The sequence below is a fragment of the Cololabis saira genome, chromosome 7, assembly GCF_033807715.1.
Source record: "Cololabis saira isolate AMF1-May2022 chromosome 7, fColSai1.1, whole genome shotgun sequence".
Lineage (NCBI taxonomy): Eukaryota > Metazoa > Chordata > Actinopteri > Beloniformes > Belonidae > Cololabis > Cololabis saira.
In genome coordinates, this window is record NC_084593.1 from 26916239 (window position 1) to 26930873 (window position 14635).

The 14635-nt window shown below is 40.2% G+C and overlaps 1 protein-coding gene across 2 annotated transcripts in view; it reads right to left on the bottom strand.

Annotated features, from left to right (window-relative positions):
• LOC133447007 (short transient receptor potential channel 7-like) overlaps window positions 1-12978 on the bottom strand; it is a 59344-nt gene extending 46366 nt beyond the window's left edge. The window contains exons 1-2 of one of the 2 annotated variants that reach the window (XM_061725379.1): window positions 12482-12978; window positions 7010-7772 (exon numbers count right to left, since the gene is read on the bottom strand). In XM_061725379.1, the coding sequence (XP_061581363.1) occupies window positions 7010-7772; window positions 12482-12972 (1254 nt within the window). In that variant the 5' untranslated portion in view covers window positions 12973-12978. Of the gene's footprint in view, window positions 1-7009; window positions 7773-12481 lie in introns of those variants that run through there. The other variant, XM_061725378.1, reaches the window with a different exon arrangement.
• Between the last annotated feature and the right edge of the window lie 1657 nt (window positions 12979-14635).

Consider the following 14635-nt stretch of genomic DNA (forward strand, 5'->3'; position numbering starts at 1 on the left):
GGATGGATGGATGGATGGATGGATGGATGGATGGATGGATGGATGGATGGATGGATGAATTTTTTGTGTTCTGTCAGTTTTTGTCAGGACCTATGAGCCAGGTTGTGAAACTACAAAGGTACATATATAAACAAGCTCTCATGTTAAATCACGAAGCGTACAGCCAAATACATTTTAATCAGGGCTCAAAGTAACCCTCAGCATGAATTATGTCAAAAATGTGGGAAATTGATATCCTTGCACTTAGATGATAGGATCATCACAGCTGCGTTATCTGTTGAATATGAAATGTGCATCCGCAGAGAAGGGTTCATATCTATGATCTTGTTATCTTTAAACTGTCAATAGGGAAAAATGAAGTTTTTGAACCAATAAAATTGTTTTAATTCAGCAAGCAATCTCTAGTAAACTTAATTTTTCATGAATTAGCATGATTGTTGGAATGCTCCTGGATGTTTGGGCATCATTAAGGTCCGATTAATGGTGTTGATGACTGTTCAATCTCATTTCATTTAAGCATTTATTAACTAACATTCCTATAACCTGATTCAGCTGAATAAACTGATTAATGACTAATGATACTGGCACAGTGTAAACATTATTTGATTGAGAAGATGACACGAAGAGCGACAAGGTGATAAACAAGGGATGAGGACAAGGAAGTGATAATGAGATGGAAATGAGAGAGATAAGTCCTAACACGACCTTGGTCCCTCAGGTTACTCCTTCTCATTAATTTGTCACAAGGCGTGGAACAAGATGACGCGTGAAAAGGCTGCATGTCAGACAAAAGGGTGGGCAGAATGCACAGGTATCAAAGACAAATGAGGACACACATAAATTATTAGCGCGTTAGAGGAAAATATAAATCAGCACATGGAAGGACAAAGGCAGACAAATATGTAAAGAGACAGAAACGCAGTGACGATTACATTAAAATATTGTCAGATGATGGATATCTGATCTCTGAATATATGACTATTAAACTATTAAACTACATGTCAGCAATGTATTTCCTTACCATTAAATGTTTTAAAAATAGAGGAGACACTAGTTATGTGTCCAGGCAAACAGGATGGCCAAAAATTGTAAAACAACAAAATGAAAATAAAAACACACAGACACACACGCACACAGACACACACACATGTGCTATTAATCTTGTTATAATATTGGCGCTTTTCTACTAGTACCTACTTTGCTCGACTCGGTTTGGCTGAGTCGGGTTATATCTGACGTCATGACACTACATGGCACCGATTGGTCAGGAGGTTGGCCAATCAGTCTCTGAGTTGGAATGTGGACATCAGCGAAAGAGCTACTCTGACAGCGGCTTCTTGTTCATTTTATTCGACAGGCAATGGCAGCGCAGACGTCTGTTCTGAGGTGTTCATAAACCTGGTGGCTGAGGGGAGAATTCAAGGGGATCTACGGGGCAATAAGGAACGACAAGATCTACCAGAAGCTTTGTCGTAGCTGCTCACGTCTTCCAACTAACTTTTCAACAGCACCGAGACAAGCTAAAAAAAATTTAAAAGCCTCACTGCTTGAAACCTTCTCTCACTCTCATTTTTTAACTTGATATTGAACACATGACACAGATCCAGAAGAAAATATATCATCTCCTCCATGTTGTACATCTTTGGTGGTGTTTTCCTCTTCTTCGTTTGTGTCACACAATCATGTACGTCACAGCAGCTTCGCTCCAACCCCACCTACTTCTGCTGCGGTTACTGGATTGTAATGGAAAAGAAACTAGGCCAAATTGAGTCGAGCTGAGTTGAGATGAGTAGAGCCGAGTAGGTACTAATGGAAAAGTGCCATCACTGGCGTCTTAAGTTATTCGCACAATACTGCCAGACATCTTAGGCTTGTACATATTAATAAATGTTTGGTGATGACATAATAGCAGGCATTTATAAATAACCATTTTTTTGGTGATTTTCATCTGTACTCCAGTCTATGTTCTGTTAATCTGTGTTTTTCATATAACAACCATGACATTTTTTTATAAAATGAATAAATAAATGAAATCACCATTTACAATCATCATAATGCTTGTTTGTAATCCTAAAAATATCACTTTTTAAACAACTGCTTTATCTACAGCTTCTGTCCATGACGATATTTTATTTGCCAGGACGTTTGGCGGACTTAATCTCCAAAGCCGAATGATTTGGGTCAGGTACGGTAAAAGGCCAAGCGAGGCAGAATCAGCTTCCTCTCAAACTCATGCTCCAGTTTAAAGGATGCCCACACGTTCCACGTAAACGTGAGCAAACATGTTGTGAACTGGTCCCTCTGCACAGCAATACACACACACACACACACACACACACACACACACACACACACACACACAAATGCATGCACGCACACACTGGAGCATCAATTTCATTTTCATGTGTTAGCACTATGGGCTCAAATTAAAGCCATAAATATTTTGTATCTGTAAATAAACTTTGTACTTGCAAAAAATATTTGTACTTGTAGAAATATTTTGTGCGTGTGCAAAAAATATTTGTAGACATATTTTTTCATCAACGAAACAAATAAAAAAAAATTCAAATAACAAAATACATACAAAACATATTTGAACCATTTTTCAGACAATAAAATGTAATGTAATGTATAAAAATGTAAAATATGCTTTATTGATGAGAAAATATGTTTCTCTATTTTTCTTATTTTTGTGAGGGGGGATATATATATACGTTTTTCGGCACTACCTTGTTCTCTATAGCTGATATAACATGAATTAAAAGAAAAAAGTTTGTAGCTTTGTATATCCAATGTTGCACACAGACGAATTAATTCCACAGCTACAAAAATGTTTTACACATGCACAAAATATTTCTACAAGTACAAATATTTTTTGCACACACACAAAATATTTCTACAAGTACAAATATTTTTTGCACACGCACAAAAAAATTTCTATAAGTACAAAGTTTATTTACAGATACAAAATATTTATGGCTTTAATTTGAGCCCATATTGCACCGTCATCATGACATATTTCAGTGAGTGTTGTTTAAAGAATGCAATCTTTTCTTTGATAATGTAACTGAAAAAACTGTTGCATTAAACATGTTTTTATTTACATCAGCAGAGCTTCAACTGAACATAATTCTGCAGGGCAGTAAAAGCTATTAAAAACTCATTCCAGATGAGAGATTGTTCAATCAGTCCCAGATGTGGGTTGAATAATTTGCGGGGACAGATCTACCAGCTCTCGCTGAACACTGTATTCCTGCTGTTGTACATGTCTGAGATTTATTTTACATTGCTCTTTGGGTACTTTCAGATTTGGCAAGTTTGGCTTGATTAAAGTTGGCATGGTTCACGTGAACAATTGTCACCTGAACTTTGCTGCGGACCGAACAAGCAGATCAAGACCCCTCAGAAAGTTGCATTCCATTTCTCTTAGAAAACACACCAAACCATCTGTCTGGTCAGGTTATGACCTTTCCCTCATTTCTCCTGCTGGTCTCTTGGTCTGTCAATTTTAAGATCCTCACATAAACAACAAACATATTCAGACTTTTTTCTTGCAAATTGATAACTGATAAGCTACAAGTTTGGATACACCTTTCATTTGAAGTTAAAACTCAATTTACTAGGTAAAAAAAAAAATTAAAAAAAAAATTAGAAACATATAATAGGTGGGAAAAAGGTAAAACATATTTTCAGGTAAACTAAACCCTCCACTGCTGCTCACTCTCCTCCTCCTCCACCCTCACCCACATCCACCAGCTCTAGCACTTTCTCCTTCAGACCCATTTTGACTTCTGAAGTCTTAGAGAATCTCTCCAAACCAGACTCCAATAAGTCAGCTGGTTCTGATGGGCTCGACCCCAGATTTTTAAAAGTAGCTGCTCCTGCCATTACTGTTCCCATCACACGGCTCTTCAACATGTCTCTGGATCAGTCCACCTTTCCCATAGATTGGAAATCTGCTCTCGTTTTCCCCCTCTTCAAAGGGGGCTCCAGCTCTGAACCCAACTGCTATAGGCCTATATCCATTCTGCCGTGCTTGGCCAAGGTCTTCGAGAAACTGGTCCATAAACAACTCATCGACTTCCTAACCTCCAACAACATCTTGTCCTCCTTACAGTCTGGATTCAGGCCAGGTCATGGATGTACCACTGCTACGCTGAAGGTCCTGGATGACATTGTCTCCTCTCTGGACTCCAAGCAGACCTGCATCGCTGCCTTCATTGATCTTTCCAAGGCCTTTGACTCCGTCACCCATCTCATACTCCTACAGAGGCTCTCCAACATTGGTCTTTCACCCCACTCCTGCAACTGGTTCTCCAGCTATCTAAACCACAGAGTCCAGCAAGTCAAGTCCGAAAACTTCATATCAGCCCCTCTCACCATCACCAAAGGGGTGCCTCAGGGTTCTATTCTAGGCCCAACACTATTCTCCATCTACATCAATGACACAACCAGGTTTGCCGGCAACTCAAAAATCCATCTATATGCCGATGACACCATCCTTTACTCTGAGGTCCCGTCCCTCCAGTCCGCTGCAGCCACACTACAACACAGCCTCACTTCCGTTGAACAGCACTTCCACAGTCTCCAGCTCCTCCTCAACACCAAAAAAACAAAATGCATTGTCTTTGACCGGAAACACACTCCCACCACTGTTCCTAAATAGTTCTGCGCCGAAGGCTCTGAACTAGAGTTCGTATCCTGTTACAAATACCTTGGCCTCTGGTTGGACTCGTCCCTCTCTTTCTCCACCCACATCAAACACCTACAGTCAAAAGTCAAAGCTCGTCTGAGCTTTCTTTACCGGAACAAGGCCTCCTTCACCCGTGCAGCCAAACACGCACTCATCAAAATGACCATTCTGCCCATTTTTGACTACGGTGACACCATTTATAGAATCGCACCTCACTCTACTCTCAGTAAACTGGACCCACTCCATCATTCCGCCATCCGTTTTGCAACTGGGGCTCCTTTCACCACTCACCATTGCGACCTCTATAACCTGGTAGACTGGACCTCCCTTCACACCAGACGGCTCCATCACTGGTTTCTGCTCATCTATAAATCTATCCTCGGCATTACTCCTCCCTACCTCTCCTCTCTTCTGCACCTCTCACAACCTGCCCGCACTCTAAGGTCCAGCGCCTTCATCAATCTCTCCATCCCCAAAGTCCGCACCATCTTTGGGCGCAAGGCCTTCCGGTTCGCTGCAGCCTCTGATTGGAACACCTTACAAAAAACCCTTAAACTTTCTGTTCTCACTTCCATCTCCACCTTCAAACTACATCTTTTATTAAGTACAACCGACTCCTGCACTTGCCTCTAGTCCTCCTTCATGCATACTGACCGTTTTACTTGATTAAATCTTTTGTATTGTGTATTGTGTTTTTAATGTCTTTTTGTGTATTTATATAACTTTGTTTTTTTCATCTTAGCTCCCTCCCCTTACCCCCCTAGGCTGCACTTGTAAATAAGAAATATGTTCTTAATTTGCTTGCCTGGTTAAATAAAGGTTAAATAAAAAAATAAAATAAAAATAAAAATAAAAGTAAGACATACATTGTGTTTATCGTGTTTTGTGATTTGGGTCTTGACCACAGCTTTTACTACACATTTGAAGTACGCCAGTGTATTAATCCAAGGAAGGTACTTTCTCCGAAAGACGTCCATGTCCTTGAACTTCCTGAAGCACCTCTGAGTCTTTTCTGTCATTTGCAAACCTTCCAACATCATCATGTAATAAATTAGCATAATCTTTACCAAGTTATTGATATGCTGCACATGAAATATTGATTGACTAGCTGCATTCCAACCTTTATGACCAGCTGACCGATTAATGCACCGTCCACAGGGGTAAAAATAAGCTGGAAAGACCCAGAACTGTGTTCCTTTAAAAGAGTTTGTGGTAAATAAGGAGAATAGTTGCCTCTCTAAACCCACATTCAAAAACAGCAGCGCTTTCAAAAAGAAAACACATCTGCCAAAAACATGTAATGCTCTTTCACTGCTTTCAAGTTGCTATAAATTACTTCTGAATTGTTGAAGTCAGCATCCTGATCTTCCATTACCGCCACTGTTTCTGTGGGATTTTCATGATTTCTGTGTAACGATAATCCAGCACAGAAACTACAGTAGAAGCATTGGCTTGTTAACCCTATTTACGCCACGTCAGTAAATTTAGTCATTATCATTTATTTCCATCAATTCAGCATTATTATGTTTCTTCCAAAGGTGTAACTGACCCTACTGTTACTGTTTGCAAGAAAAAAAAGTACAACCTGTATGAAGGATAATAACTAACAGCAATAGCAACCGCATTATTACCAGGAACAGATTATATTTAAAAACAATGAAGTCAAAGTCAAAGGGTTGTGCTAATTCTGTCAAAAATGAAATCTATTTTGACTGCCAGATATACAGTGTCACGTATTTTTGAATATGATTGATTGGCAGTCGAGTCAGCCAATCGTTGTGATCCCATACTTGCGATGCAACCACCCGTTTGTATTAACCCAACATTGGCTAAACGAGACTGTCATTCTTGATTTTGCCTGTTAAACGGTATATCCCGTACGACGGCAGGGTTTGGCTGAATGGAGCTGGGAGCAAAGCTAACTTTGATTGACATGAGGTGGGCGTGTTCATGTCAGAAACCAATGGGTCAAATGCTTTGTCCATTGTATTCTATGGATTGAATATAAAATAAAATATAACAAATATACAAACTATTTTGCTGAAAAATACAAAATATTTAGAGATTAAAAAGTGTTTTGTTTCAATTCTGAAAAATATTAAAAAACAACTTGTTACTCAATTTATCCCTGAATTCAGATTACATACAAAATACCTTTGAACCTTATTCTAATCATATATTTAAAATGATTAATTACACAGAATTTTGTTTATATTTATAACTTTTTTTGAATAAATCGTTGTCCTTCCTGAGTGGAAGCATCCTTTTTTTTATAACTGAAGTATAGAGAAAAGATGCAAAGAAAGGACAACTCACCTTGAACTCTGTCTCGATGTTGGCCAGTCTTGCCAGTTCATTACTTAGCTCAAGCGCCGTGAGCACCGGGTCTTCACTGCTGAGGGATAGGTAAGCTGCGCTGGCCAGGCCCTTGTATGCATTCATCCTGGAGCGTGAATGACTGAATGAGTCTTTCTTCTGGTTTTCCACACATTCTGAACACTTACAGAAGTAGTCATGAGGCCTTTCTATGCGGGCCCCCTTTGTCAAAAGGATGTGAACTATCTCATACTCCTGGCAGTGAGCTGCTAAAATGATGGGCGTGATGTCATGTGAAAAACGCGTGCCATCCTCATCATAAGCATAAAAGTCATCGTCACGCATCTCCTGCTCCAGGGGACTCAAAGTCAGTCGGAGACCCCCACCGAAAGCAGGGTGGGCGAGAATGGCTTCAACGATTCGAACATAGCCCTTGGAGATGGCCAAGAGAAGGCCATCCCCGATCCTGGCAAGACCATCCTTCTTTAGGAGGAGCTCGGTCACTTCTAGGTGCTCATTACCCACTGCCAGCTGCAGAGCATTCTGACCCATGTAGTCCACAGAATTGAAGTTGAGTGTTTTGGACTCTTCCAACATTTTGCGCACCACAGGAATGTTTCCGTACTCTGCAGCATCCAGAAAACGCTCCTCCTCTGCAGTGAGGGCGGAGCCACGCTCATTGAACATATAGGCTGGTCCGCGCACGGCCTGGCGACGCCCCTTCTCCCTCAGCGTGGTGTGCCGGCGATGCATGGCTTCCACCCTGGGAGAAGTGGAGAAGACAGGAAACAGTAAGATGAGAGGAAACAACAGTAACTGGCAAAAAGAAAAGATCAAGGAAAGAAGGCGTTTTAAAATGAGTGGAAGAAATGATGACGTAATTGAGGTTTATGGTAAAGTGGTATTGTATAACTTGAATTACCAGAGAATTTGATCAGAGGAGACGTCTGATACATCAAATTTACTCTGAAATATCCCAGCATAAAAAAAATATTATTCTGTCCCTAAGTGGTGGTTATCTATGGAAAAAAGTAATTATTCTGTCCCTAAGTGGACGATATCTGTGGAAAAATATGGTTATATACAATCAGGAGAGCATACGTGTATACAGGGTTTTGGTCTTCTGGTATCTCTCTCCCTCTCTCTGTCTGTGTGTGTGTGTGTGTGTGTGTGTGTGTGTGTGTGTGTGTGTGTGTGTGTGTGTGTGTGTGTGTGCAGAGGGCAGGACATGAATGGAAAGTTGAAAATGGAAACCTGTTCATGGTAGAAATATTCACTCAGCGGTGTCAGAGGATGTGAAGCTGAAAAAATGAAAAGAGTTAATTTAAGGAAAACTCCTGTGTGTGTGTGTGTGTGTGTGTGTGTGTGTGTGTGTGTGTGTGTGTGTGTTGAGTGGGTTTGAGGGACCAAACATATGTTTGTCAGTGTGTGATTAAACTGTAAAAGAACCAGAGCTTTTTATTTTCAATTTACTCAAACAGCTGTGCATGCCCCAGGACGTCAATCAAGGGGAAAGAAGAACCCACCCCCCACCCCCCCCCCCCCCCTTTTGCTCACATTCTCTCTTGCACTCATTCATATGCACAGTTTCAGACTATGCACACATAATACAAACACAACTTACATTATTTGCAAAATGTATTGCAAGCCAATTCAAACACCCTGTGGCAAGTAATACTTCTGTGAGGCTTTTAATGTTCCATTTTTGTGACTCTCAAAGAGCAAGACAACATTTCTAAAGGCCATGCTTTCATGCCTTGTGCTGCTGATGTACTACAATGCATTATGATGTGGTGTACCTTTTACTCAACATCTTACTTCCACACAAACAATCTCAAAGATATATTACATTTTGAAGCAGTGGGTGAATTCATCATAAGCAGAAGCACATTCTGGCCGCCAGCCCATTCGGATAACCTTATAGTCATGTAATGAATTGCCATTTTCAATCCCTTTCCATCTCCCTCTCCATCCATCTTTGATTGCTTGTGATTTGTATGTGGAATAGGATTTATCTGCCTCATTTATTTGCGGAATTACAGCAACGTGGACATGAGGAGGGACATACATTGTAGATGGATGGACAGAGAGAACACGTGCTTGTGTCTGTGGGCCAGAAGAACAATTGGTCTCCTAAGGAGTGATTGGGTAAAACATATCTGCTTAAACACCTGGTGTGTGACATTGTGTTTGTAGAAAGTGCAGAGATGTGCCTGAGACAAGATTAAAGGACTCGCTACATCATCATGCTTTAAAACAGGTGTACAGAATGATGTCATGGCACAAAAAGAAGAGCTCCCACTCCCTTTTAAGACAAACCATATGTACAGCACCCTCCCATCCTTCTATCATTTGTTTTCAGCCAGTCAAAAAAAGAAAAATCCAAAATGTGGGTTTGTTGATATTTAAAAAAAAGTCATACCAGACTTGTGAGATGGTAAATTTTTACTTTGCTTGACATGTGTACGATAACATTCAGCTGAAGTGATGCCAAATTTTAACCACAAGTTTAAAGTTTCAATTGTAAGCCAAAGCCAAGCTGTACAAATGCTACCTTGACAATGCTCTTAGTCAAAAATGTCTTTTAAGTATTTTAGATGTTGTTATAGATGCACTACAACATATTTGTGACAGTTCCGTGTAATGCAAAACAGGCATGTTATGATTTGTAGCCTGGAGAGTGATGTGTTTTAAAAAACTACAAGCTTTCAAATGAATGAAAACACCTGACTTAAAGTCAGACACAAAAGCTAATTCCAGCTTAGCTCACTGGGTTATGTTCAGGGATGGTGATGTTGGTGCATTTGGACAGATAAGATTGGTAAAAGTTAAAGTTGACCACATCACCTAACTATAATTTGCTAGTTAATGTCCGGGTTGAATAGACATCACTACCTACAGTAGATAATCAGCTACAAACTGGCATGCTTCACATTGCTGCAATTTAACTACTACTTTCAGTGGTAATACTGCAAACCCCATGATCACCATGCAATACAATTCACTCTGTTAACATTTTCATAGGCAATATAAAGGGGTCAAATATAGCTTTTGGTTCCCTCTAAGAGCTCTTTAAATAGGGCGGCATGCCTGTTACTAGGGACATTTTATAAGCCTATACTATACATTTTGATGCTGGATACTGTAAAGGCCAATTTATGTGCTTCATCTTAGTATTACATTAATTTGCTTATGTGCTTCCTCAGTTGCACACAAAAGCACAACATATTTAATAACAGATGAAAGTAAAAACTTAATCCCTTGACTCCTTAAGTGAGGACTTCTTATTTAATGCTGTGTAGAGCATCTTGTTGGCATCATTTAGATCAACATGTTCCCTTAGATGGGAGGCTAATTGAAAATCAATGCAACTTTGTCCTGAGTAATTACCTTCATCCTATACTGGCACACTTATGTCTTTATCAGAGTGGTCACTTCCAGGTGGACAATACCTCAATCCATAGGAAAATAAATTGAATAAATTGATGATCAGAATCCTATATCTTTTCAGTCACTTGATTCAAACCAAAGAGACCACCTAAGAGTGAATTTGAATTTAATGTTAGATAGTGTTCTTTACCTCCATCATCAAAACACCAAGTTAAGAAATATCCCTAGAGTTCGAGCGACATTCAGAATCAAAATACCAAGCTACATAAAAGCCAGACTGGCAGCACATGGACACTTTCCTCACATATAGTTTATTCTTTTGGTTGTTAACTTTAACTGTAGATGATTGTGAGTTGAACGAAGCCATTGATTACTCAGCAGCAGGGAATTGCTGACAGAATAGCAGTCTAGTGGGTTAGGTAATTTAAAGTTATATAGATAGGAGATAGGAAAGGCATTAAGAAGGCAATTCACATTTAAAGTCAAATGTGGGAGAATGATTGAAAAATATGTTTTGACTAAACAAGTGTACATGAATAGAATGTTTAAGGAGACATATTTAAGGAGACTATACTCATCACGCCCTTTTTCATACACACTCTAAAGCAGCATATTGTAATTTTTTTAAATCAAAGATCAACTTCTCACCATAATTTGGTGGTAATAAAAACCAGGTCTGTTCCCCCTCTCATAACTCTCCTTTCACACAACACTCATGCACAAATACACACAGTTGACAGGCATCAGTGAGTGCATACAGGCTTCTTTTCAATGACAGACCTTTTTAAACTGAGCACTGGTATATCAAAGAGGCAGAACTGGGAAGATCAAAGACTCAACACAGGCCTGCCAATCTCAACTTCTGATAGTCATGGCTATAAGCTAGTAGTGCTGAATATCCATTATGTGCCATCATGTTCGTCCTTCTGTGGATGTGCCTTGCATGGATACAGATTGTGCCCAAACAGTAATATACTGAGCTTTAATTTAACACAAAGCAATTAAACACTCAGTCAAATAAAATTTTATAAGCCTACTGGAAAATTGCCGGATACTGTGCAGGCCAGTAATCTACTCCAACTCAGTCTTAAATTATTTTGCTTGTGTGACTCTTCATATGCACATGCATAAATAAACACACAGGTGTTCATGCATTCATGTGTTGGATGGAATCTCTACATCCATGAAGGAAAACTGTGTTGAAGAAAAAGAAAGACATTCAAACTCCAATTCTCTCATGCACATATTTTACATTTTCAGTGAATCAGTCAGCTGACAAAGTACGCTTAATTATTAGGTTAGACAGGGGAATTACAGGTTTTTGTGGGCCATTGATGGGTACATTGGGTATTATTTTGATAAACACTTAAGTAATCCTTTTTTTAACATATGTGTGTACAGATACATGCATGTATGTAAGTGTAAGCATGTGTAGTGTACATATGTATGTGGATATGTAATGTGCTTGTATATATGTATGTACATGTATGGATGTATGTGTAGGTACGTCATAAGCAGATAGGTATGCATGTACAGTATATGTGCATAGCTCTTTGTTGTTGTTAGCTATTATTCATTTGTTGTATAAGGAAAATGTCTCAAACATGTCAGACAAAAGAACATTTTGAAATGTAAGAAGGGGGGGTGGGGGCATTTACAAGCTGAGGCTTCAGCCCTGACCCTTTGGTTGTGACCTAAGTGTTCATGCTTGGTGGTGACCAATAGATTTTTTTTCATTCATTCATTTCATTCAGTGTATATGATAATATCACATCTAAACATGTTTTATTAAAATAAAACAAAGGAAATGATTATCAACGATTTTGGATGATTTTACCCAGAAAAAATCAGGAAATCCATTAAGTGCATTTTAAAGCACAGCAGTTACCCTCCAGGCTTGGTGCAGCTGGTTCATTCTCCTTCTCTACACTCAACAAACTGACCTGTTGGCATTCCAGGTGGAATTAATGCAATCAATTGAATTTCCAAAAAAAGTAACCAGTACCCTCTCTGCATAACCACAAAGTTAGTAAATAATGGAGTTTGCGTTAAATTGCGGGTCAGTGTGAAGGCGGGACTCACGACTGTCGGGTTTCGGCGTGTAACTCGGCGTCCAGGTGCTCAACAGAGTAGTGGTTCCCGGAGCTGGAGGGCTCCGGAGCCTGCTGCTGGAGTCGCTGTCCGCGGTGCTGAAACCTCTCCGCGGTCCCCGCGCCGCGTCCCCTCCACTTGGGCAGCGGGCCGTCGTACCGCTCATAGCCGACATCGATCCGCACGTCCGGCGGCGAGCGCAAAGGGGAGCCGGTCTCTCCGGTGCGCTGGCGGAACTTTGGCGGCGTGAAGTGTGTGGAGCCACCGAGTTCCCGGTCCTCCAGAGAGGGGTGCAGACACTCGGAAGAGGCGAGATACGGCGGGTCCGTGTCCCCGAGCAGCGGAGAAGCGGAGGAGAAGATGTCCAGGGGCCGCGGAGTGGAGGGAGATCCTCGGGGAAGACTGGCGGACAGAGGCGGCGAGGGAGACTCCGAAAGACGCGCTCTCCCGGCCCCGTCGCTTTCTTCTCCCTCGTCACACATTGGTTCTTGAGTTTTTGAGCACCATATACTTCCAATACATTTATCTCTTTGACAGAAATGTACTGCTGTTTGTCAAAGTTTCCATCGTGCAAGTTTCTCCTGAAGAGCGCAGCAGCGATGAACCAAGCCACCTTCACACCACAGAGCGCACTAAAGACTGAATTATGGTTCTGCGTTAAATCGACGCAGAACCCACTCCGTAGGGTTACGGCGTAGCCTACGCCATAGGTTCTGCGTTGTTGTAACGCGGAACCATAAATCAGCCTTAATTAGAGAGCACCAGGAGTGCGCGCGCAGAGAGCCAAGCTTTTACAAAATGGAAGGAATAAATGGAACAAGTGGAAGCAACAGCAAACAGCCACTTTACAGGGTCGAACAGGCAACACAAGAATTATAGTTGGCGTTTCTTTTTAATGTGTATTTATATAAGCAACGGTTTTCAGGATGATACAATGGAGGTAGGCTACTGTAGTAGATAACTATAAAGTTAGCCCAAAAGGTTGACCTAATTGGTAACCTTGGGTTTTTTCACTGATGAAGCTCTTTCACCGCTTCAAACAATGTAAAAAAGAAATTGAATGATTTCAAGATTAAAACTGAACAAAAAATGAATAAACACACACAGGTAGACTAGGGTGTGTGATCAGGTATAAAGAGTTGGGGATTTTTCAGGGGGTGAAAGGGTTAATTAACCAGTTGTCGGTACTAGCACTAATCCTGTAAGAATTTAGTTACACTTTCATCTGCAAAGGTGTCCTGGGTGAAGGGAAACCTCTCTGCAAATGAATGTAGAGAATAGCCACTGCTTACGTATTATTCATTTCTTGTGTGTCCGTGTGTCTGCGTGTGCTTGGTCCTCTAATTAGAGGCACAGGCCCATTAGTCACGATGTGGACTTCCTGCTCCCCCACACAGACAATAACCAGTACTGACCCAGCCCTTTGATCCATCACTGCGTTTATGCAACAAACACATCCACACCAAATGCAAAAGTGGGTAGAAAATTGTAAAAAAAAAAAAAAAAAAAAGTAAAGTCAGTAATATATCCTGGAAAACAATGTTGCTGAGTTTTATTTTATTTAAAATGTACAACATCCATATATGAATAAAATATAAAGGAATAAAAAGGAAGACAGACATTGTATATGCAAAAGTTGTTGGTAGTCTTTGAATCCTATTTTACTAATGTAATTAAATTATAATAAAAGGCATCAGATCATTGTGGACCTTAGTATTAGGCAAATACAACCTCAGATGAATAGCAACAACATATTTATCAAATAGAAAAATGGCACCATAACACTGTGCCATTATATATTTAATGGAAATGAAACAAAAACAAAAACAAACAAAAAAAAAACTTAGTGGAGCTCCCCTAATATGAAGTGCCTGTTGGCAATGTTAAGTACCCCCTGAGTCAGTAGCTTTTAGAACTAACTTGAGCAGCAACAATTTGAATCATTTCTTGTATGACTTTATCAGTCCATTAAGTCATTGGGGAGGAATTTTGGCTTACTTATCTTTACAACATATTGACATGTTTTGTATTTACTAACGTACAGCTCTCTCGAGCTCTCACAGGTTTTCATTTGTGCTGAGGTTGTGAATTTGACTTAGTCTTTCCAAAAACCTTGAAAGTTCCAATCACATTTTAGCTGTTGAA